Below are 24,551 nucleotides of genomic sequence, written 5' to 3'. Positions count from 1 at the left end.
AATAAACATTTACTGAGCATCTACTATGTGCATGGCACAGTGCTTGGCCCTTTAGAGCACTGCTGTCCTCTCTCCCCTCTTTGTATTCTCTCTCTCTCTCTAAAATAAACAAACAAAAAAAGGGGGGGGGTGCCTGGGTGGCTTGGTCAGTTAAGCATCAGCCTTCAGCTCAGGTCATGATCTCACAGTCCATGAGTTTGAGCCCCACGTCGGGCTCTGTGCTGACAGCTCAGAGCCTAGAGCCTGCTTCGGATTCTGTGTCTCCCTCTCTCTCTGTCTGCGCCTCCCCTGCTTGCACTCTGCCTCTATCTCTCTCTCAAAAATAAATAATAAAACAGTAAAATAAAAATACATTAATTAAATAAATTTAAAAAAAAAGAAAGTGAAGAAATTTTTATCTTCCATGGATAGATAGAATAAGTAAAAGTAGTATTGGCTGCTTCTGGACTATTAACTGCTCTACAGAATAAACAAATGTGGACAGTTTTGAAAGAAGGAAAATTATTTCAAATATGAAGAAGGAAAAAATCCCCAATTAAAATGAATGAAGAACAAAATATTACATCTGAGGAGAAATAAGGGCCAGGAAAAGCTGCAGCATGGAGACACCAAAAAGAGGAAGATGAAAGTACAGTAGGGTCTATATAATAAAGAATATTCAACCCTTTACCTTTAGGGAAGTCAGCTGATCTGCCCACATTTCTATTATAGGAATAAGATGCTCAAATCCACAGTCTTGAACAAAATCTTTATGAAAATGTTGGGCTCCTCCTTTGCTCTGTTTATGAATTATTACTGGAGCTCTTGGATTGTGAACAACTGAATTGATGCTACTCAGCACCTTTAAAAAAAGACAATGTTTTAGTTGAAAGGTCTATCATAGTCCTATCCAAGTGGTCTAGGTTACAGGAGTGCTTTCTATGTTAATGTATCATCATTTTCAGAATTAATTTTGGACATTAAGAAGCTCTTTAACTGACACCTGTAATGTTTTGGAAGTATAGTAGTTGCATCAACAGAATTAAACATGTAATTCTAATGAGAACTACAGATTTCATAGAAAAGCAAAATGCATTTCAAATGATTTAGACTTGAAAGTAGTTATGAATGACCTCTTACAATCCACACAGGGAAAAATAATCATCAATATATCCTTAGCTAGAGTCTCACATTTCTCTAATTCTATCTCTTCATATTTAAGCTAAATCAGATGTTAAAAGGGTCATTTCCTGTTGTTTGTTTCATAGCTTCAATTAAAGGCCAAAGTGTAAGGACAGTGAATAATAAAGTCCCACACATTCTATACAAAAATCCTGGAAACATCATGCCAATTCTGGAAACCCCAGACCCAATTCAGAGAACTCATCCGTAATATGTTGTTCCTCTACAACCACTCTCAGTACCAAAATCTGTGTTAATGAAGGCTCTAAAGAGAAAGAGAAACAATGTATATGTATATAAATACATCTAAAGAGATTAATTTTAAGGAATTGGCTCACAAAATTATGGAAACTGAGAAGTCCCAATTTCTGCAGTAGGCAAGCTGGAGACCCAGGAGAGTCAAGGAAATACTTCTACTTTGAATGCCCACAGGCTTAAGACACAGGAAGAGACAATGCTTTAATTCAAGTTTGAAGGTAGGAAAAAACTCATGTTCCAGCTCAAAGGCTCCCTCTTATTAACCCTTTTTGTTTTAGTCATGTCTTCAAATGACTGGATGAGACCCATTCACATTAGGGAAGGCAATCTGTTTTATCCAGTCTACCAAATCAAATGTTAACCTTATCCATAAACACCCTCACATATTCATATGTGACATATTCAGAATAATCTTTAACCAAATATCTGGGCACCCCATGGTCCAGTCAAGTTGATACATAAAATGAACTATCATAAATACCCACATAATCATTACCTGGATTCAACAACTGTTAACATTTTCCCATATTTGCTCACTCTATTTTTAGCTGAATCATCTGAAGAAAATACAGACATGATAAAATTTTATCCTCAAATACTTAAGTATGCATCTCTTAAAATAGGCATATTCTCCTACAAAATCATAACACCATTATTATATATAAGAAATTTAACAGTAATTCCCTAATATTATCAATGCCTGGAGTGAATTTTAAATATCTTAACATGTATAATATGTGACTATACGCCCCCTGTTGAAAGTTATGAGTTCTACCTTATATATCATCCAAGGAAAGGAGGAGACCCAAAATGGCAAGTTTAAAGGGAAAAGAGTAGGTGTGCCTGGGTGGCTCAGTCGATTAAGCATCTGACTCTTGGTTTTGGCTCAGGTCATGATCTCGCAGTTCATGAGTTCAAGCCCCACATTGGACTCTGTGCTGACAGTGCGGAGCCTGCTTGGGATTCTCTCTCTCCCATCTCTCCCTACCTGGTTTGCTCACTCTCTCTCTCTTTCTCTCAAATACATTTTTTAAAAAAGGGGGAGGAAAGTAATTTCCATATTTACCTCCATCAAGCCCATATCATTTAATAAATAATTACATAAGCATAAAGACAAGATACTATTTTGATCTCGGATCTTTGTCCCTACTCATACTTCAAGCTATATTCATAGGTCTCCTGGTAATAAAACTTCAGATGTTTGGGGCGCCTGGATGGCTCCATCGGCTAAGCGTCCAACTTCGGCTCAGGTCATGATCTCGCGGTTTGTGAGTTCGAGCCCCGCGTCGAACTCTGTGCTGAGCCTGCTTCGGATTCTGTGTCTCCCCATCTCTTGACCCCTACCCTGCTCATGCTCTGTCTCTCTCTGTCTCTCAATAATAAATAAAGGTTAAAAAAAATTAAAAAAAAAAAAACTTCAGATGTTTACTTACGAGTTTTCTTTTTTAGTTTAAGAGAGAATATTTCAACATTTTTTCTCTCTTGTATGTATGTATGTATTTATTCACATAGCTTATTTATTTATTTTGAGAGAGACAGAGAGAGAGCAGGAGGGGCAGAGAGGTGGGGGAGAATCCTGAGCAGACTCCACACCATCAAGTGCAGAGACTGAAATGGGGCTCAAAATCACAAACTGTGAGATCATGACCTGAGCTGAAACCAAAAGTCGGACACTAGCCAAGTGAGCCACCCAGGCACCCTCTCTTGTATTTACACATATTTTAATGGAGAAACTAAATCCCCTTCACAGATTTATTACTGACAGCAGAGCATTTCTTATGACTTGACCACAGTCAGATGACTGGCAGAAAAATGTGTATTAACAATGAGAAAATAGTAAAATGACTTAAACAATTACCAGAGAGATGAGAATTAAAACAAAAACAACCCAACTCACAAATAGGTCTTATCTTATTCAGAAACAGTTTGCAGATACTGATAAACTCTTGATATGGATAAAAACTGTATCTTGAAAGTAAACATTAGACAAGTAGAAAAGAATTAAGATAACAGATGTCGTAAGTACTAGAAAAGAAAAAGAAGACAAATCTCAACCTAGCAAATTTCAGGAAAAAAAAAAAGAATGGAACTAGAAAACATATAAATAGAAAACAAAGATGTCAGGAATAAAAGCAGATATAGGAGTAAGGTCTCAATATCTATGATGGTTTAATTGCCTATTAAAGGACAAAGCCTCTCAAATTGAATCTAAGAAACAAAATGAAATAAAAGAAACTCAGTTACATGCTGGGTACAAGAGAGTTATCAAAAAAAAAATGTTTTCAGAAAATTGCCTGGAAATGAAAATCAACACAGATATATGAAGAACCAGCAACAACCAATTAAAAAATGTAATAGAGGAAAGGATGCCATTCTTGATAGCAATACAAGTTATAAAATACCTAGGAAATAAACCTAACAAGAAACGTCCAAGAGCTAAATTTAAAAATATATAGGGGTACCTGGGTGACTCAGTCGGTTAAGCGTCCAATTTCAGCTCAGATCATGACCTACCGGTCCATGAGTTTGAGCCCTGAGTTGGGCTCTGTGCTGACAGCTCAGAGCATGGAGCCTGCTTCAGATTGTCTCCTTGTCTCTACACTCATGTGTATTCTCACTCTCTCTCTCTCAAAAGTCAATAAACATAAAAAAAAAAAAAAATAGCTCTTTAAAAAAATTGAAAAAATATATACACAAAGCTTTATTCAAGGCTATAAAGGAAGGCCTAAAGAAAATTAGAGACATATTTCTGAGACGATTAAAAAATGTAAATGTGTCATCTTTCCAAATATTAATCTAAAAAGTTAATTCAATTTCAGTTGCTCTCAATAGGATCTACTTTTGAATCTGACAAACTGTTCATCCAGGAGAGTAAATGTGCTAAAAATATAATAAAGGAAAAATTTTAAAAGAACGATGCCTAAGATTCTTTTCCTAAAAGGTATCAAAACCTACTATAAAATTACAGAAAGTAAAAGAATATGGGAAATAGTATAAAAATGGAATAGACTAAGGAGTCTAGAAATAAATAAACCTATGCATATGAGTGGATATGACAGAGGTTTCATTTCAGTGAAGTAGAGAAAGAATGTCTATGAGAAACTGCAAACTCAAATGCATCTAGAAGCAAGTTAAGACCATGAGTGAGTGAAGCAAGCATGGCCAGGGGCTATGGCTAACTAAAGAGCACATGCCCATATGTGACAAGAGAAAGGCATAATTCTGCTCTGATAAGGACTATGCAGGAATTTGTTGCCAGATTCTGTAGCTTTTTAAGAGAAGGTAGAAAAAAGAACAAATAAAATATCTTAATTTTTAAAATATTAGTAATTAAGTCAAAGTTTAAAAAACCCTGTTTGAGTCCAATAAAATAAGAGCACAGGCCCAGTTCAGTCAGTAAACAGGCTGGCTTGATCACTATCTATTCAATAAATGGTCTATAAAAATCACTAAGGTTAGGGGTGCCTGGGTGGCTCAGTCAGTCGAGTGTCCGACTTTGGCTCAGATCATGATCTCACGGTTTGTGAACTCGAGCCCCGCATCAGGCTCTGTACTGACAGCTCAGAACCTGGAGCCTACTTCAGATTCTGTGTCTCCCTCTCTCTGCCCCTCCCCCACTCATACTATGTCTCTCTCAAAAACAAATAAACATTTAAAAAAAAATCACTAAGGTAAGATCTCTACATCACACCACATAGAAAATTACAATTCAGAGGGACTAAATGTCTAAATAAAAACAGAACCATGTAAGGACCTTAAGAAAATAAATTTATATATAATAACAGTCATAATAATAATACCAACAAAAGCAACAACACAAACAATAAAAAGGGAAATGGCTTAAGAGAGGAGAATAGGACAGACCAACAACCAGCAAATGAAATGGGTTAGTAAACAAAAATCTCCTCCTCTCTCTAAGTAAATAAATAAATAAACTTTAAAAAAGAGAGAGAGTGAGAACTACAGGCCAATCTTAAAAATCTTATTAGCTTTTTACTACCCTACTTTTAATTAGGCCAAAGTCTTTCAAGGAGTAAGACAAATTCTAAGTCTAGCTACCTACAGTGTTTTCAGCCAAGAAGACATGCCATGATAAAACAGGATAAGCACACACAAATACAAATATTCTTTACCACCTGATAACTTACTAAACTGAGATGAAAATTAAAGTTCAAATACAGTAAGAATGGGGAACTTTAACACCCCACTTACATCAATGGACAAATCATGTGAACAGAAAATAAACAAGAAAACAAAAGCTTTGAATGACACACTGGACCAGATAGACTTAACAGACATATTCAGAATATGCCATCCTTAAACAGGAGAATATACGCTCTTTTCAAGTGTACATGAATATTCCCCAGAAGAGATCACATATTAGGTCACAAAACAGGCCTCAAGAAATACAAAAAGACTCAAATAATACCATGTACCTTTTCTGACCACAACAGTATAAAACTAGAAATTAACCACAAGAAAAAATCTGGAAAGACCACAAATACATGGAGATTAAACAACATGCACTAAACAATGAATGGGTCGACCAAAAAATCAAAGAAGAAATTTTTAAAAATACATGGAAACAAATGAAAATGAAACACAATGGTCCAAAACCTTTGGGATGCAGCAAAAGCAATCCTAAGAGGGAATCCCTAAGAGGGAGTTAAATGGCAAAACAGGCCTACCTTAAGAAGAAAAATCTCAAACAACCTAACCTTATACCTAAAGGCGCTAGAAAAAGAACAAATGAAGCCTAAAGCCAGCAGAAGGAAGGAAATAGTAAATATTAGAGCAGAAATAAATGATATAGAAACTAAAAAACAATAGCACAGATGAAACCAGGAGCTGGTTCTTTGAAAAGATCAAGAAAATTGATAAGCTTCTAGACACACTTATCAAAAAGAAAAGAGAAAGAACACAAATAAAGTCACAAATCAGAGAGAAGTAACAACCAACACCACAGAAACACAAACAATTGTAAGAGAATATTATGAACAACCTAGAAGAAATGAATAAATTCTTAGAAACATATAAATTACCAAAACTGAAACAGCAAGAAATAGAAAACTTGAACAGACCAATAACCAGCAAATGAAATGAGTTGGTAATAAAAAAACCTCTCTTTCTAAATAAACAAACTTCAAAAAAGAGAGAAAGAGAGAACTACAGGCCAATATTGCTGATGAACAGATGCAAAAATTCTCCATAAAATATTAGCATCCTAATCCAACAATACATTTAAAAAAAAAGCACTCACCACAATTCAGTGGGATTTATTCCTGGGTTGCAAGCGTTGTCCAATATTTGCAAATCAACCAACATGATACATCACATTAATTGAAAGAAAGGATAAGAACCATATGATCATTTCAATAGATGCAGAAAAAGCGTATGACAGAGTACAATGTTCATTCATGATAAAAACCCTCAGCAAAATAGGTTTAGAGGGAACATAACTCAACATGTAAAAGCCATATGTGAACAAAAACACAGCTAACATCATCCTAAATGGGGAAAAACTGAGAGCTTTTCCTCTATGAACAGGAATAAGACAAGAATATCCACTCTTACCACTTTTATTCAACATGGTACTGGAAGTCCTAGCCACAGCAATCAGATAACAAAAAGAAATAAAAAGCATCCAAACAACACAAGAAACAGGTGTAGGCAAGGATGTGGAGAAGAAGGAACCCTCTTGCACTGTTGGGGGGGTCAAACTGTGCAGCCACTCTGGAAAACAGTATGTATAGAGTTTCCTCAAAAAGTTAAAAACAGAACTACCCTATGGTCCAGTGATTGTACTACTAGGTATTTACCCAAAGAATACAAAAATACTAACAGAAAGAGATAAATGCATCTTGATGTTTATAGCATTGTCTATAATAGCCAAATTATAGAAACAGGCCAAGTGTCCATTGATCAATGGATAAAGAAGATGTGTATATGCACAATGGAATATTGAACAGCCATAAAAAAATGATGAAATCTTACCATTTGCAACGACATAGATGGAGCTAGAAAGTATTATGCTAATATTTTGTCTCTGAGAGAGAGACAAATACCATATGGTTCCAGTCATATGTCGAACTTAAGAAACAAAATAACGGCGCCTGGCTGGCTCAGGTGGTGGATGGAGCATGTGACTTTTGATCTTGGGCTTGAAAGTTCAAACCCCATGTTGGGTAAAGAGATTACTTAAAAATTAAAAAAAAAATTTTTTTTTGATTAAAGAAAAAGAAAACAAATGAGCTAAGGAAAAAAACTATAGAGAACAAACTGATGGATAACAGAAGGAAGGTGGGTGGGAGGATGGGTGAAATTAGTGATGGGGATTAAGGAGTGCCCTTGTGATGAGCACTGAGTGTTGTATGGACGTGTTGAATCACTCTATTACATAATTGAAACTAATATTATACTGTATGTTAACTAACTGGAATGTAAATAAAAACTAAAAAAAAATTAAAGAATAAAAGAAAAAAGAAACCAAGGTTCTCTACCAACACCAGTCTCTTTGCCAGCTGTTCAGTACCTGAAAGTATCTCTGGTCAATTAGGGCCTGCTGCTGGTTGTCTTTGCTGGGTTCATCTTGTATCTCTGGGTCCTCCACCTTTTTTTGACTGAGAAGATCCTTTAATCTAAAGGGGAGAAAATAAATCAAGATAACACAAAATGCTTTCCTAGACACCAGATTAAGAAAACAAACTGAGCCAATGATTCAGCTCCCCTCCAACAGCTTTATATCATTTTACATACACATGTGTGTGTGAATGCGTGTATATGCACGTATAAATTTTTTTAATTTAATTTTATGAGCCTAGACTACGAAGATGGAAATGGAGACCAGGCCGAAGAAGCGGAGGTTAAAACAGGCAAGGAGGGCAAGGGGGAAAGTGCAACTTGCCTCCATCCTAGAGTCTGTCTGATGCTGGGGGTCAAGGAGGGAGCCCTGGGTGCAGTCTCTCATTTTAAATTTTCTTAAGGGGCGCCTGGGTGGCTCAGTCAGTTGAGCATCCGACTTCGGCTCAGGTCACGATCTTGCGGTGAGTTCGAGCTGTGATGGGCTCTGTGCTGACAGCTCAGAGCCTGGAGCCTGCTTGCGATTCTGTGTCTCCCTCTCTCTCTGCTCCTTCCCCACTCACACACTGTCTCTCCCTTCTTCAAAAATAAACATTAAGGGGCGCCTGGGTGGCTTGGTCGGTTAAGCATCCGACTTCGGCTCAGGTCATGATCTCACGGTCCGTGAGTTCAAGCCCCGCGTCGGGCTCTGTGCTGACCGCTCAGAGCCTGGAGCCTGCCTCAGAGTCTGTGTCTCTCTCTCTCTCTGCCCCTCCCGTGTTCATGCTCTGTCTCTCTCTGTCTCAAAAATAAATAAACATTTAAAAAAATAAAAATAAAAATAAACATTAAAAAAAAATGAGGGGGCGCCTGGGTGGCTCAGTTGGTTGAGCGACCAACTTTGGCTCAGGTCATGATCTCACGGTCTGTGCATTCAAGCCCCACATCATGCTCTGTGCTGAAAGCTCAGAGCCTGGAGCCTGCTTTGGAATCTGTGACTCCCTGTTTCTCTGCCTCTCTCCAGCTCATGCTATGTCTCTGTCTCTCAAAAAATAAATAAAGTTAAAAAAAATTTAAAAAAACAAATTTTCTTAAAACAGGGCTGACAGGGCAGTTGCCTATGTACTAGCAACGCTTTCCCCTTCCTGAAAGCTATAATACTACAGCTATTCTAGCTCCTTGTAACTAAGAAAACTCACGTAAACAATGTGATGCCCGTGTTACACTACTAATCATTCTCTTATTTCCCAATTGCATATGAGTTCATTGATGTTTTAGAAACCTATGCTGTAGGAGAGTAGGCTGTACTCAGAAATATGCTAGGATTGTTTTATTGTCTCCAAAGCACTGAGCAGGGCCTAAGGGCCACAAAACCCCTAAGAGCAGCTAAAAGATTCTTTACATACTTAGTGGACACTCATTCCATGTTGCTAGAAGCAAGAGCTGTGTTTCTTTGTGGAGTTTGGGAAACCCAGAAAACTGCCCCTCCAGCTTAAAATATGCTGTGCTGTCTCCTGCTTTCTAGAGCCATCTCCGTACAATAGGCTTCTATGTACAGATACTTTATAGCTTTAACCATATCTGAAGCCTTTCTATGATCTCATGATGGCTCCCATTCTGGAGATGAGGGACCAGTTGAAAAGTGGAATGCCAATTTTGTTTTTATAACTCCTGCTTACTTAGTCACAAAGATACAAAATACATGTAGAGACCAATACAAACCTCTCAGAGCTGTATGTTCCCTAAGTCCTTTTCTCTACATTCCTAGGATTTTTTTATATGATTAAGATGAAAAGAGGGTAGGTTTCCTTCAATCTATCAACTCCAACGCTACAACTCTGAAGGTAGCTGTTTGTCTAGGGGTGAAGTCTAGCTCCAGGCCAAAATCCTATGTATTACCTTTCAGGCCCAAACCACTGACAATTACAAAGGCTTTGCCTGGAAAGCTCTGTGAGAGGAAGTTGCCCTCCCACATCAGACTTGGTGCACAGTCTGGGCACTGCAATCTCTGGAGGGAGTTGCTGTCAAGAACTCAGACCCCGGGACTCCACCCTTCCCTTGTGACCCCTTGGCCAGCCGTGCTCACCAGCATTTCTGCATTAGTGCCTCCATCCAGAAGCTCTTTAGTGGGGTGGCCCTGCCTGAGGTACTTTTCACTTCTCCTTGTGGGGAGGAGTCCTGACTAATATACTTTTCTCCACTCTGACTCAGTATTTTCCACTCCAAGGCCTTCCCCAGGCCCATGAAACAGCAGGAGTCTTTTGTGCAGGGCTCCTAGGCAGTGATATGTTTCCTCCTATCTGCACAGCATGTCATTCACTGACCCTTGCCTGGTACCTTTCCAACGAGAAGAACGGAACACTAAAAATAGAACATTTTTTGGCTGCTTATACTATTGCAGTAAGTGAATAAAGACTTGGTTGTGCATTTCAGTTTGGTTCACTGTCCTCTGATGACCTTGACATCCATCAGCTCAATACCAGGGTGACAGGATTCTGATTTTGTTTTCTCCTAGCAAAATATAAATACCACTGAAATTAAATGGAATTAGTGTAATACCTTTACTTATCTTGTACTGGCAGACCTATTTGATTACTTCCTAACAACCGAATTTTATAATCAACCTCTTTGTAATATTAACTCAAATAAGAAAAGTCCATGTGTTCCCATGTTAAATAGATTCATTTGCTATTAAAGATTGATTAGCTGAAAGGCAACTACAAATCTAAAGAAAAAAAAAATTGAATTCTCTCAGGTTCTAAAAGGGGAGAGAGACTTTCCCCTTCTTTTCTTTTAGCATTTTCTTTGGAAAACTTGTAGTTGTAAATCCCTTCTCTCTTTAAGAAGTACGTAAATCTTCTTAACATTTAAATAAGCCTCTTGCCAAGTTTACATCCTAGGAATGTCTTTCATTCTTGGGAGCCTTAGAACCAAATCTTAGACATCAGGGAGGAAGGTGCCTTGTCTCCCTGTGTCTGCCTAGGCTCCTGGCTCTAGGTTGTTAACTTTCTGCTTATTAAAAACATGGAAAGCTTTATTTTTCCTTAGGATAAAGACAATTCACATGTATGTAATGGACTGTATATGCATGGCTATATAATAGAGTGAGATTTCTGTCTTTGTAATTTTTTTGGCAGACTGCCTATAATGTACATCACAGTCTAGTTAGATGTTTATTCAGTAATAAAATTGTTCCTTTTTCTTTTTTTTTTTTTTTTTTTTTTTTTTAATTTTTTTTTTTTTTTCAACATTTTTTATTTATTTTTGGGACAGAGAGAGACAGAGCATGAACGGGGGAGGGGCAGAGAGAGAGGGAGACACAGAATCGGAAACAGGCTCCAGGCTCCGAGCCATCAGCCCAGAGCCTGACGCGGGGCTCGAACTCACGGACCGCGAGATCGTGACCTGGCTGAAGTCGGACGCTTAACCGACTGCGCCACCCAGGCGCCCCTAAAATTGTTCCTTTTTCTACATATGTGGAGAGAATTCACCAGGCTGACAGGATATTTTATTTTTAATTATTTGCCCAACATTTGTAGTTCTGAAAAATATTCTTTGAAAAATTCTTTGAAAAATGAAAAAATATTCATTGAAAAAATATTCTACCCCTGCCACTGCAGAAAATGAAAACTGGAAAAGCTTTACCTTAAAAAAAACATTTTCATCAGGTGTTTTGTTGGTTCCAATTAGGATGATGGCTAAGAGTCAGAATGATTGGGTACAAATCTAATTTCTTTTCAAGTTCTTCCATATACCACCCATGTGATAGGCAAGTTATCTAACATTCCTAATTCCCTGTTTTCACATCTAGATTCTACAGAAGTTCCAAATTAAAAAAATATATATTAACTTTTAAATTACAAATTTAAATTTCTAAAGCATAAATAATTTCTACAAAATCCAACAGAATATAGCAGGGATTGGTTCTAAATCATAATTTTAAAGGCTAATAGTGAAAAGTCAGAGACTCCTGGGTGGTTCAGTCAAGCGTCTGACTCTTGATTTCGGCTCAGGTCATGACCTCACAGTTCATGAGACTGAGCCCCATGTTGGGCTCTGACAGCATGGAGTCTGCTTGAGATTCTCTCTCTCTGCCCCACTTGCATGCTCATGCTCTCTCTCTCAAAATAAATAAACATTAAAAAAATTTTTTTTAAATAGCGAAAGGTGAGTTTAAAGACGAGAGCTCAAATGAACAACAAAAATATATACACTCAATTCTCATTATTCATGATAGTTATATTCTATAATGTCACCACAAACACCACAAAGATTGAACCATTGCTCCTAGGGTTAATACAGAGTCAGATCCCTTCATGCATCTGGAAACATTTTCCTCAACTTATTAATATATAAGCTTATTTTATGTGTGTTAACGTTTAAAGATACCTTATTTACTATTGTTGATTCATTAACACTGAACTCATGGCTAACAGTGGTATAACTCACACCTAAGTGAAATTTACTTGGCACGTTTATTTTCTCTGTAAGCCACATGACAGCCTTCTTCCCACTCAGAAGGGACACTAGACAGCACTTCAACACTATGCTTGGTGGCCCATCTTGGGGAAATCACCAACAAAAAGCACAAAAATCCAAAAAAAAAAAAAAAGTGGCACTAGAACAACACAAAGAATGCTTCTGTACAGCTATGAGAGCTGAAACAAGAGGAAAAACCATCACCTGTTCAACAGCTGCAAATGTGTGTTGGGCATGTCCATACATGATCATGAAAGTGCCACAACTATTCATGTGGGGATTAAAGATAAATTTTAGCAGGTTAGGCAAATTCACAAATATGGAATCTGAATAGTGAGAACTGACTACCTATCTCTATGTATACGTAAGTACATGACAGTGTGTTTATATATTCACTAATATACTTGCCTTTAAGTGAGTAAAATTCCTTCGAAGGGGTTCAGGATATGCCACTCCAAAATATGCCACTTTGACAGAGGACATGTTTTAAGCCAAAAGAATTTGAGACACGGCAGGTGCCGGAAGGACTCTCTGACCTCCTACTTCTCTCCTGAAGCAGATCATAAGAGCCTTATGTACTAGGTGCCCTCCCTATACCTAGAGGAAAGGACCATCTTCATCTCTGAAGACAGAGGGATTCCAAGAAAGAATCCAAGTTTTCCCCAGTGTACTTGGTTCATGCTCTTTTGTCCTATTATGTTTTCCACAATTTTCCACTTTATCAAACATTAGTTTAAAAAAAAAATGCTCAGCTTAAACTGTTTCTTCAGGCCTTCATTTCCTTATGAAGACTTTGATATATTCACTATAACATCTATTGACACCTTCTCCTCTTTTTACCTCCCTACATCCTCCTTTTCCAAGTTGCTTCTCAACCAGTTTCCCTATCTCACTGAGACACTAACAACTAGTTGTTGGCCCAAAACTATTCAAGCCTGTAACTGAGGAGTCTTGATTTTTTTTCCCCCCTCAGCTGTCTATATCCAATCCATCACCAAGTCTTGTTCTACCTCCAATATTCCAAACACTTCTCATTTCCGCCACTACTGCTCCCTGTGACCTTGTCACTACCACCTCTTGTCCAAACACACACAACAGCAACTCATACTATTTCACATTCAGTACTTACACTGTATCAAATTGGTTTTATTTTTTTTCATCATCCTTCTCCTTCCAGGTAATCTCCATGAGGGCAAAGACCCTTTCTATTTGACTTACCACTGCAATTCCAGTAACCAGAATACCAAGTACATAGTAGGAAGTACTAAAGGTACCCAAAATATTAAGCAATAGTAGGAAGGGAAAAACATTAATTGAACTATTGGCTGAAGCCTTTCCAAACCTTCCACTTCGCTTTTCTTTTTTTGTTTTCCTTCTGTACTATCTTTTTTTTTTTTTTATTGAGTTTTTTTTTTTTTAACGTTTATTTATTTTTGAGACAGAGAGAGACACAGCATGAACGGGGGAGGGGCAGAGACAGAGGGAGACACAGAATCAGAAGCAGGCTCCAGGCTCTGAGCCATCAGCCCAGAGCCTGACACGGGGCTCGAACTCACGGACCGCGAGATCGTGACCTGAGCTGAAGTCGGACGCTTAACCGACTGAGCCACCCAGGCGCCCCTCTTCTGTACTATCTTAATGTAACTAATAGGTCAATTCCTAGATGTCCAAAATATTTGCCTTTCTCTGTGGCATGTGTTGCCATAGGAAGGAAGAAACACAGCTGTCACTGAAAACGGAATCAACTTATGTTAATACAATTGATTTAATACATCTAATGCATATATTAACTCACATAGTTTTCAAAATATTTCCCCCCAATGCTCCCCACACTACCTCCTCAAGTTCCATTCCTTTGAATGAAAGAATACACCTAGATAATCTTCAGAAAACACTACTACTATTTGAGGGCCAACTTTTTCAAACTGCTCTGAGGCAGTTTGAAGCTCTGCTCTGCTTTTCAAAGTCAAGAAAAGTACCATTAAGTGATGGATGTGAATGGCTCACTGCATTCTTCCTACTACTTTTAAAGTATGATGAGTCTATGTATTATTCAGGCCATGACTGGCACCAACAAAAATCGGAGGCTTGTCATCTCTAATTTCAGTGATTCCCTTGCAATTCCTCTATGACTTTCAAAGACAATTTTCTGGTTAAAATCTTTGCTCTTGTTATATCAGGCAAATGCCTTTTTTTGTTCTTATTTAGCATAAGTATACAGTCAAATACAACACAGTAGCAACTGTTTTTAAACTGTGGAACCAGAAATATCCTTTTGAGAAAACACACCTTAGTAAGAAAATAACTTTTTTTTTTTTAAAGTAGGTTCCATGCCCAACATGGGGCTTCAACTCACAACCCTGGGAACAAGAAACATGCTCTGACAACTGAGTCAGCCAGCCACCACTCAAAAATATCCTTCTCTGCCATTTTCCCCCATCAGTCTGGTAATTTCAAGCTTAGGCCACCATGAGGTAACCATGATGTAAACTTATAGGTAACAAAAATAATAAAATACAAAACCATAATGAATCTGTAACTTTAGTAAAATATAATTACCTGATGTTTTTCTTAAGGGCTTTCTCCAGTTTCTTCACCTGTTGTTTATAAAGTCTTAATTCATGCTGTGTGGGCCTGTAGAAAGTAAGTCACATTGAATGCATTTAATTTAATAAGTAAAACTACAAAGGTATTTAATAAGATACACCATGTTACTTGTCACAAATATGCTTATTAAAATTCTTAAAATATTGCACCGAATTTCTTCTGTGTATTCTCTGTTCAAAACTTTTTACCCCTTTTTTTATTGCTGTTAATTATTTGTTCTTATAGTGAAATATTTCAAATGTACAGACAAAAAGAATAGTAAAACAAATAATGGCATACCCACTATTTGGCTTTACCAAAGTTAAATATTAACAGATTTGATTCAAATCCTCTTTTAACTAAAACATTATACATATATTTAAGGTTCCATGTGTGGCCTTTGTGAGGTAACCACTACCCCAAATCCACTGTTCATTATTTCCATGCATGGTTTAAAATTTTTACTGCACAAATTTATATATTATTATGTGGTAGGTTTTTTAAACTTTACCTAAATGGTTTCAACTGTAGGTATCAGTTCCCTCTCCATTTAAGTATAATCTTTATGAGAACAAGTTATTTATTTTGGTCATGACACCAGAGCTTAGGACAGTGTCTAACTTACAAGAAGTATTCAACAAACTCTTGTTAAATGAAAAAAATCCTGACAACGTTCATTTCTTATTATTCACAGTCAACACGCAGAGCATCATCCTCTTGTGGTAGGTAACAAGCTACGTAGAAATAGGTCTTGTACGCCATTTACATTTTTTAGTTCTCTTCTTTTACAACACAGGGATGAAATGAGATCATAAGACATTCCAAAGTAATTTGGGAATGGGAAACTCGTTTATATCAATCTGAATCTACTCTGTGTTCCTACCCACTTTTATCTTCTTCAGTGTGGGCTCCTATATTCTCACTTCCTTTGCCTACCTATGTGTTCTCGTTCCTTCTGCCATATGAGATATAACTAAAATGAGTGAAAACATGGTTTCCAGGATTAGTTTTAAAGTAAAGGAGCTACAAAGATACATTTAACACCCCAAATTCCAGGATGTATTTACTTTCCAAAAGTTAAGTAAAAATGATTTAAGTTTCTCTCACCTGGTTTCCAAATCTTTTTGGAGATTCAGCTTTTCACTTAGAAGCACATCAATCTTGGATTTTGATTCCTTGAGCTGATTCTGTAATGACTTCAACACATTTCATAGAAAAAATAGTTAACTTTCCAGATTATTTTACTTCATAAAAAAGTACTTATTACTCATGTAGTCCCCATACCATTAGAAGGCCTTTATAAGTCAGTGAGGCATCGAAACTTCTGTAGTCTTTCTCTTCTTCTGACAGACTTTCATCTTCCTTATATACCCTGTGAAAAGACAGATCGTGTGTACTTCTTATGAAAAATCTATCTTCAATAGAAAAAATATAGCTAACAAAAATCAGTAAAGGCTTGATAACCTAAATATCAATTAAAATTTAAGCCAAATTTCCTACTTGTTCTCAGAGAGAAATTAGAACACACTACCCAGTATTATAGTACACATCTGTTCACTATCACCTTAATTAGAATGTAAAATCCATGTGGACCAGAACTTTGTTTAGTTCACCATTGTATCTCACTGCCTAGAAGAATATGGGGCATAAGAGGTGGTGGAAAAAACACTTTTTGAATGAATAAAAAAACAAAGCATACTGTTTTTTCTTCTACTACTTTTAGGTCACCAAAAAACCTATACAAAAAAAAAATGCAAATGCAGAGTGGACATGGCAACAGATTTATCAGTCGCAATTCAAGTCTTGATACCATTAACCCAGTGCTATTTGAGTACACCAATCTCAGAATCTGTCTTCTGTCAGAGAAGTATCTGTGACATCTACCTCACAGGACTGGTGTTAAAAGTAAAATAAAAAATATGAAAGCACTCATTTCCAGGAAATAAGAAGTGAACCTCTAAGTCCCTTGCTTCCATTATCCAAGACCATTTTTAAAAATTTCTATCTAATTGGGAATGCAAGCTGGTGCAGTCACTCTGGAAAACAATGTGGAGCTTCCTCAAAAAACTAAAAATAGAACTACCCTATGACCCAACAACTGCACTACTAGGCATTTATCCAAGGGATACAGGTGTGCTGTTTTGAAGGGACACATGCACCCCCATGTTTATAGCAGCACTATCAACACCAGCCAAAGTATGGAAAGAGCCCAAATGTCCATCGATGGATGACTGGATAAAGAAGATGTGGTATATATATACAATGGAGTATTACTCGGCAATCAAAAAGAATGAAATCTTGCCATTTGCAACTACGTGGATGGAACTGGAGGGGATTATGCTAAGTGAAATTAGTCAGAGAAAGACAAAAATCATATGACTTCACTCACATGAGGACTTTAAGAGACAAAACAGATGAACATAAGGGAAGGGAAACAAAAATAATATAAAAACAGGGAGGGGGACAAAGCATAACAGACTCATAAATGTGGAGAACAGAGGGTTACTGGACAGCATGTGGCAGGGAGGATGTGCTAAATGGGTAAAGGGCATTAAGGAATCTACTCCTGAAATCATTGTTGCACTATACGCTAACTAATTTGGATGTAAATTTAAAAAAAGGTGGGGGGGGAGGCACGCCTGGGTGGCTCAGTCGGTTAAGCATCCGACTTCGGCTCAGGTCACGATCTCACGGTCCGTGAGTTCGAGCCCCGCATCGGGCTCTGTGCTGACAGCTCAGAGCCTGGAGCCTGTTTCAGATTCTGTGTCTCCCTCTCTCTCTGATGCTCCCCTGTTCATACTCTGTGTCTGTCTCAAAAATAAACGTTAAAAAAAAAAGTGAAAACAACCCAAATGCCCATCACCTGATGATGGATAAATAAAATACAATGCATCCATGCAATGAAGTATTATTCAGCAATAAGGAATGAAATAACTGATACATGCTACAACATGATAAATCTTTAAATCATTTTGTTAAATGAAGGAAGTCAGTCATAAAAGACCACATATTGTATGTTCCATTTACATGTAATGTTCAGAATATGAAAATCTATAGAGACAAAAAGTAGATTAGCAGTTATCAAGGGCTGGGGGATTTGGGAAAAATTGGGAGTGACTGCTAGTGGTCAGAAGGTTTCTTCTGGAGTTAATAAAATGCTCTAAAATTTAGATTGTGATGAGGGTTGACAAATGTGAATAAAGTAGGATATGTACTGTGAATACTAAGATGTTGTACTGTGAAAATATGAAAAGCTTTTGAATTTTACAATTTAAATGAGTAAATTTTATGGTGTATGATAATGGTGTATATCTCAATAAAATTTTAAATAAAAAAATAAAATAAAATTTCTATCTAATGAGAAAGATGGAATTAAACAAGGGGGCTTCTCCTAACTACTAATTCACTATAGAACCATTTTCCCTGGGGTAGTTTTTCAAATGTCTCTGACATCCCAAAAGAAAATCTGAGCCTAGTATATTTTATTCCTATGCTACCTTCCTTGGCTCTTTAATTGTAACCACCAAGTTAGGGAAATACTAACAAATAACTAGCAATTTAGGTCATGTAATCTATACTGAATTACTAACACTGGGCAAAGAAAAGTAAAGTTACATAGCTAAACACCTATCATTTTAAAATGTACTTTTCCTCTTTTTCAGAGATTATAGTGTATTTACAGTTTTCTAAGACTTCCAACTGGTTAACTTTTTTTTTTTTTTTTAATGTTTATTTTTGAGACAGAGAGAGACAGAGCATGAACAGGGGAGGGTTAGAGAGAGAGGGAGACACAGAATCTGCAGCAGGCTCCAGGCTCCGAGCTGTCAGCACAGAGCCCGATGCGGGGCTCGAACTCACGGACGGTGAGATCATGACCTGAGCCGAAGTCGGATGCTTAACCGACTGAGCCACCCATGCACCCCCCAGCTGGTTAACTCTTACATTTACATTTCTGCTGCCTTGATCGTCGCTTCAAGTTTGCTCGTGTATGGAGACAGAAAGTAACAGTCCACAATATTCAGAAACTCCCTTCAAAGTCCCTCTGGAAGTCTTTGGACACCTGTGCCCTGAACTAGAGCCCCCAAACAGCGTGTCATAGGTGTACTGTGCAGAAGGGGTATAGATGTGGTGAGATATTCATCCCCTTCAGGCCTCAGGACAACCGCGTAAGGCTTGGTGTGGTCAGAGTTCTTGAGCCAGGCGCTTCTGGCTGCAGCTCTGGGTGTACCCCAGTGTGGTATCCCAACAGCAACTGCTGTCTCTCATAATGAGAAAAACTCTGAGCAACACCGCCCTTAATACATAGGTGTTAAGCAGGGGCTTCTGCCTCTGCAAGAGGCCCTGCCCGACCTGTCTTCTCCCCTTGGTCTTACTCCCCTAGCTCTATAGGTACCCACCTCCTTCTTCTGTGCTTCCTGTTTAGCCCATGTAGGCCTCCAAATTGTAGTCTCTCTTCCCTCTTTTTCTCCCCTCTGTTCTTTCATCTTCTTTTCTTCAGTAATAATATACTTGTCAAGTATACCCTTCTTTTACAATACTCCTGCTCCTTCAGGTGATAATAATACCCTATTTATAGATACCAAATCCACCTTGAAGTTGCTACAACCTCACTAGCAAGTGAGTATTCACTCTAAGAAAGACTGTTGTTTGTTTTTTAATTTTAGAGAGAGAGAGAGTCTGAGTGGGGGAGAGAGGCAGAGGAAAAGAGTCTTTTTTTTTTTTTTTTTGAGAGAGAGAGAGAGAGATAGGGTATAAGTGAGAGACATATAGGGAGACGGAAGATGGAAGTAAGAGGGGGAGGGGGTAGAGAGAAAGAGACAGACAGGGGGAGAGGGAGAGAGAGAGAAGCAGGGCTCACCCAGGGCTGGTGTTCACCTGAAGCAGGGCTTGAACTCAACAACTGTGAGATCATGACCTGAGCTGAACTCAGATGCTTAATAACTCAGCCATCCAGGCACTCAGAAAGGAGACTATTGGAATTTATGAAGTCAATGAACCCTGAAAAACCCTCTTCTCTGGAGACTCATCACTGCCAAGTTTAAATGACTTCTAATTTTTTCATCTGTAAGAAGATTGTTTATAATGTAGTTCCTATTTTCTTCCTTTCTCCTTCTCCCTTAATGAGAGACATTCAATCCAAATATCTGGCCTGAGCAACGTTTGTATAGGCCAAACTATCTCACTTCAGCTAGGCCTGTGATGACAGGATTGCTAAGTGAAAAAGTAATTCCTTTCCCCCAAGCTTCTCATTCCTCAACCCTGCATTTTTACTGAAAATTCATGACAACCAAATTCAACACTCCTCCCCACAATGGCCTCAATCCTTTTATCATTTTTAGTCAGACAACCCCAGTTTGCACAACTTCAGAGGCAACTTCTTATACCATATGCCACGTGGCAGATTTCAAATGATAGCTATGCTAAATCTTCTCTACTCTTAGTAAAGATCCCAAACTCTATCATCTATCCAGTCAGCAGTCAGCAAATGGCTGCCTGTGGGGTACATGCAGGCTGTGGATTTTCGAATTAAAGGTTTACATAACATAGCTATGCCAATTCATTTGCATATAATTTGCAGCTGGCTTTGGGCTACAACAGCAGAGTTGAATAGCTGTGAAACACTATACAGCCCAAAATGCCTATATTATTTACTGTCTGGCACGTTACAGAAAAGTTTGCAAATGCCTGAATCTAGATTATAATTTACTAAAGACAGGGGCGCCCGGGTGGCTCAGTCGTTTAAGCGTCCGACTTTGGCTCAGGTCATGATCTCACAGTTGGTGAGTTTGAGCCCCGCGTCGCGCTCTGTGCTGACAGCTCAGAGCCTGGAGCCTGCTTCCAATTCTGTGTCTCCCTCTCTCTCTGCCCCATCCCCACTCATGCTCTCTGTCTTAAAAAATAATAAAAATTTAAAAAAATTTAAAAAAAGAATTTACTAAAGATATAGCTCAAGGGTTGGAAGTGATATTCCGTTTGGACAATATTTTGTTTTTATTTGGACAGTGTTTTATTTGGACAATGTTTTTTTATTTTTTTAATTTTTTATGAGTGGTTGATACATAATGTGTCACAATGATAGTGATTCAACTTCCATGTTCTCTATCCTCACAAGTGTACCTACCATCCGTCACCATAGCTTTTTACAGTACCACTGACTACATTTCCTATGCTTTCCCTATTTTTCACATGACTTATTCATTCCACTACTGGAAGCATTTATCTCCCACTCCCCCTTCACCCATTCTGGCCACCCGTCCACTCCCATTCCCTCTGGCAACCATCAGTTTGTTCTCTGTGGACATATAATATATTTTAAAATCATTGAGTTAATTGTGTATATAAAAAATCTTATTTATGGGGCGCCTGAGTGGCTCAGTCGGTCAAGCATCTGACTTTGGCTCAGGTCATGATCTTATGGTCCATGGATTCGAGCCCTGTACCAGGCTCTGTATTGACAGTTCAGAGCCTAGAGCCTGGAGCCTGTTTCAGATTCTGTGTCTCCCTCTCTCTCTGCCCCTTCCCCACTCACTCTCTCTCTCAGGAACGCAAAAATAAACATTAAATTTTTTAAATAAAATCTTATTTATAAATATAACCTTGTAATTTTTCTCAAAACACTCCTAGGCAAATCTAGCCACACTGAGCTCACATTCTTAAAAGGTATCAAATGGCTAGAGTATGTAGTAATGGCCCCCTTTAGAAAGATGGTACATAGCTGTCCAATTTGCCACAGTCCTCACCTAACCTGCTTCCCTCAATTTCATTATTTTCTTGATTGTGTAAGCTTAAGTTTGCAACCTCTCAAGCCATTAAAATCTTCACCTTCCTTCCCTTTACTCTTACATACTATAACTGTACATTTTAGTGTCAAGTTGGCTAGGCCTTGGTGCCCAGCTGTTTAGTCCAACACCAGTCTAGATAATGCTGTGAGGTATTTCTAGATGTGATGAACATTTAAATCAACAGACTTTAAGTAAAGGAGAATCGTTGATAATGTGGGAGGGCCTCATGCAATTAAATGCCTTAAGAACAAAGACTGAGACCCACAAGAAGGAACTCTTTCCTGAATCTGCAGCCTGCAGGCCTGCCTCAAAAGCACATGAACCAATTCCTTTATTTATTATTTTTAAATTTAATTCCAAGTTAGTATACTGTAATAATGATTTCAGGAATAGAATTTAGTGATTCACCACTTACATATAGTATCTAGTGCTCATCCTAACAAGTGCCCTCCTTAACACCCATCACCCATGTAGCCCATTCCCCACCCAACACCTTACCAGCAACCCTCAGTTTGTTCTTTGTATTTTAGAGTCTCTTATGGTTTGTCTCTCTCTCCATTTTTATCTTATTTTTGAATCCCTTCCCCTATGTTCATCTGTTTCTTAAATTCCACATATAAGTGAAATCATATGATATTTGTCTTTCTCTGAGTGACTTATTTTTGCCTAGCATAATACATTCTAGTTCCATCCACATTGTTGCAAATGTCAAGATTTCATTCTTTTTCATCACCGAGTAATATTCCAGAGAGAGAGAGAGAAGGTGTGTGTGTGTGTGTGTACACAATACATCTTTATCCATTCATCAGTTGATGGACATCTGGGCTCTTTCCATATTTTGGCTATTGTCGATAATGCTGCTATAAACATTGGGTGCACATGCCCCTTTGAATAGACAGTTTTGTATCCTTTGGATAAATACCTAGTAGTCCAATTGCTGGGTTGTAGGGTAGTTCTTTTTAATTTTTTGAGGAACCTCCATACTGTTTTCCAGAATGGCACTCCCACCAGCAGTGCAAAAAGGTTCTTCTTTCTCCACATCTTTGTCAACATCTGCCGTTGCCTGAGTTGTTAATTTTACCCATTCTGATAAGTGTGAGGTGGTATCTCATTGTGGTTTTGATTTTTATTTCCCTGATGATGAGTTATATTGAGCACCTTTTCATGTGTCTCATAGCCATTTGGATGTCTTCTTTGGAAAAGTATCTATTTCTTCACTGGATTATTTGGTTTTTGGGTGTTGAGTTTGGTAGATTTCTATAGATTTTTGATACTAACCCTTTATCCAATATGTCATTTGCAAATATCTTCTCCCATTCCATTGGTTACCTTTTAGTTTTGCTGATGGTTTCCTTTGCTGTGCAGAAGGTTTTTATCTTGAAGAGATGCCAATATTTCACTTTTGCTTTTGTTTCCCTTGCCTCTGGAGACATGTCAAGTAAGAAGTTGTTGCAGCCGAGGTCAAAGTGGTTGTTGCCTGCCTGTTTTCTCTGTTTTCTCTAAAATTTTGATGGCTTCCTGTCTTACAGTTAGGTCTTTCATCCATTTTAAGTTTATTTTTGTGTATGGTGTAAGCGGTCCAGGTTCATTCTATGTCGCTGTCCAGCCTTCCCAACACATTTGCTAAAGAGAGTCTTTTTTCTATTGCATGTATTTTTTTTAATGTTTATTTATTTTTGAGAGAGAGACAGAGTGTGAGCAGGGAAGGGTCAGAGAGAGAGGGAGTCACAGAATCTGAAGCAGGCTCCAGGCTCTGAGCTGTCTGCACAGAGCCCAACATGGGGCTCAAACCATTAACTGTGAGATCATGACCTGAGCCAAAGTCAGACACTTAACCAAGTGAGTCACCCAGGTGCCCCTCTATTGGATTTTCTTTTCTGCTTTATTAAAAATTAGTTGGCCATATGTTTGTGGGTCCATTCTCGAGTTCTTTATTCTGTTCTATTGATCTATGTGTCTGCTTTTGTACCAGTACCATACTGTCTTGATGATTACAGGTTTGTAATACAGCTTGAAGTCTGGAATTGTGATGTCTTCAGCTTTGGTTTTCTTCATCAACATTACTTTGGCTATTCAGGGTCTTTTGTGGTTCCACACAAATTTTAGGATTGTTTATTCCAGCTCTGTGAAGAATGTTGGCGCTATTTTGATAGAGACTGCACTGAATGTGTAGATTGCTTTGGGTAGTCTCGACATTATAATATTTGTTCTTCCTATCCAGGAGAATAGAATGTTTCATTTCTCTGTGTCTTCTTCAGTAGCTTTCATAAGCTTTCTATAGTATTCAGTATATAGATTTTGCACCTCTTTGGTTAGGTTTATTCCTAGGCATTTTATGGTTTTGGCGCAACTGTAAATGGGATCAGTTCCTTGATTTCTCTTTCTGCTGCTTCATTATTGGTGTATAGAAATGCAACCACTTTCTGTACATTGATTTTATATCCTGAAACTTTGCTGAATTCATGGATCAGTTCTAGCAGTTTTTTTGCGGAGCCTTTGGGTTTTCCACATAGTGTATCATGTGGTCTGTGAAGAGTGAAAGTTTGATGTCCTCCTTGCTGATTTGGATGCCTTTTCTTTTGTCTGATTGGTGAGGCTAGTACTTCCAACATTATGTTAAATAACAGTGGTGAGAGGGGACATACCTGTCGTGTTCCTGACCTTAGGGGGAAAGCTCTAAGGTTTTCCCCACTGAGGATGATATTACCTGTGGGTCTTTCATATAGG

General features: G+C 38.0%; 1 protein-coding gene across 7 annotated transcripts in view; it reads right to left on the bottom strand.

The window, feature by feature from the left end:
- Positions 1-24,551, bottom strand: part of CEP70 (centrosomal protein 70) — a 79,692-nt gene that overhangs the window by 9,235 nt on the left and 45,906 nt on the right. For all 7 annotated transcript variants that reach the window (XM_060638767.3, XM_060638768.3, XM_060638775.3 and 4 more), the window contains 5 exons: positions 16,327-16,414; positions 16,150-16,238; positions 15,016-15,090; positions 7,952-8,057; positions 671-841 (listed from right to left, as the gene is read on the bottom strand). In XM_060638767.3, the coding sequence (XP_060494750.1) occupies positions 671-841; positions 7,952-8,057; positions 15,016-15,090; positions 16,150-16,238; positions 16,327-16,414 (529 nt within the window). The remainder of the gene's footprint in view (positions 1-670; positions 842-7,951; positions 8,058-15,015; positions 15,091-16,149; positions 16,239-16,326; positions 16,415-24,551) is intronic.

The sequence above is a fragment of the Panthera onca genome, chromosome C2, assembly GCF_046562875.1.
Source record: "Panthera onca isolate mPanOnc1 chromosome C2, mPanOnc1 haplotype 2, whole genome shotgun sequence".
NCBI classification, from domain to species: Eukaryota; Metazoa; Chordata; class Mammalia; order Carnivora; family Felidae; genus Panthera; species Panthera onca.
This window is presented reverse-complemented; position numbering and strand designations above follow the sequence as displayed.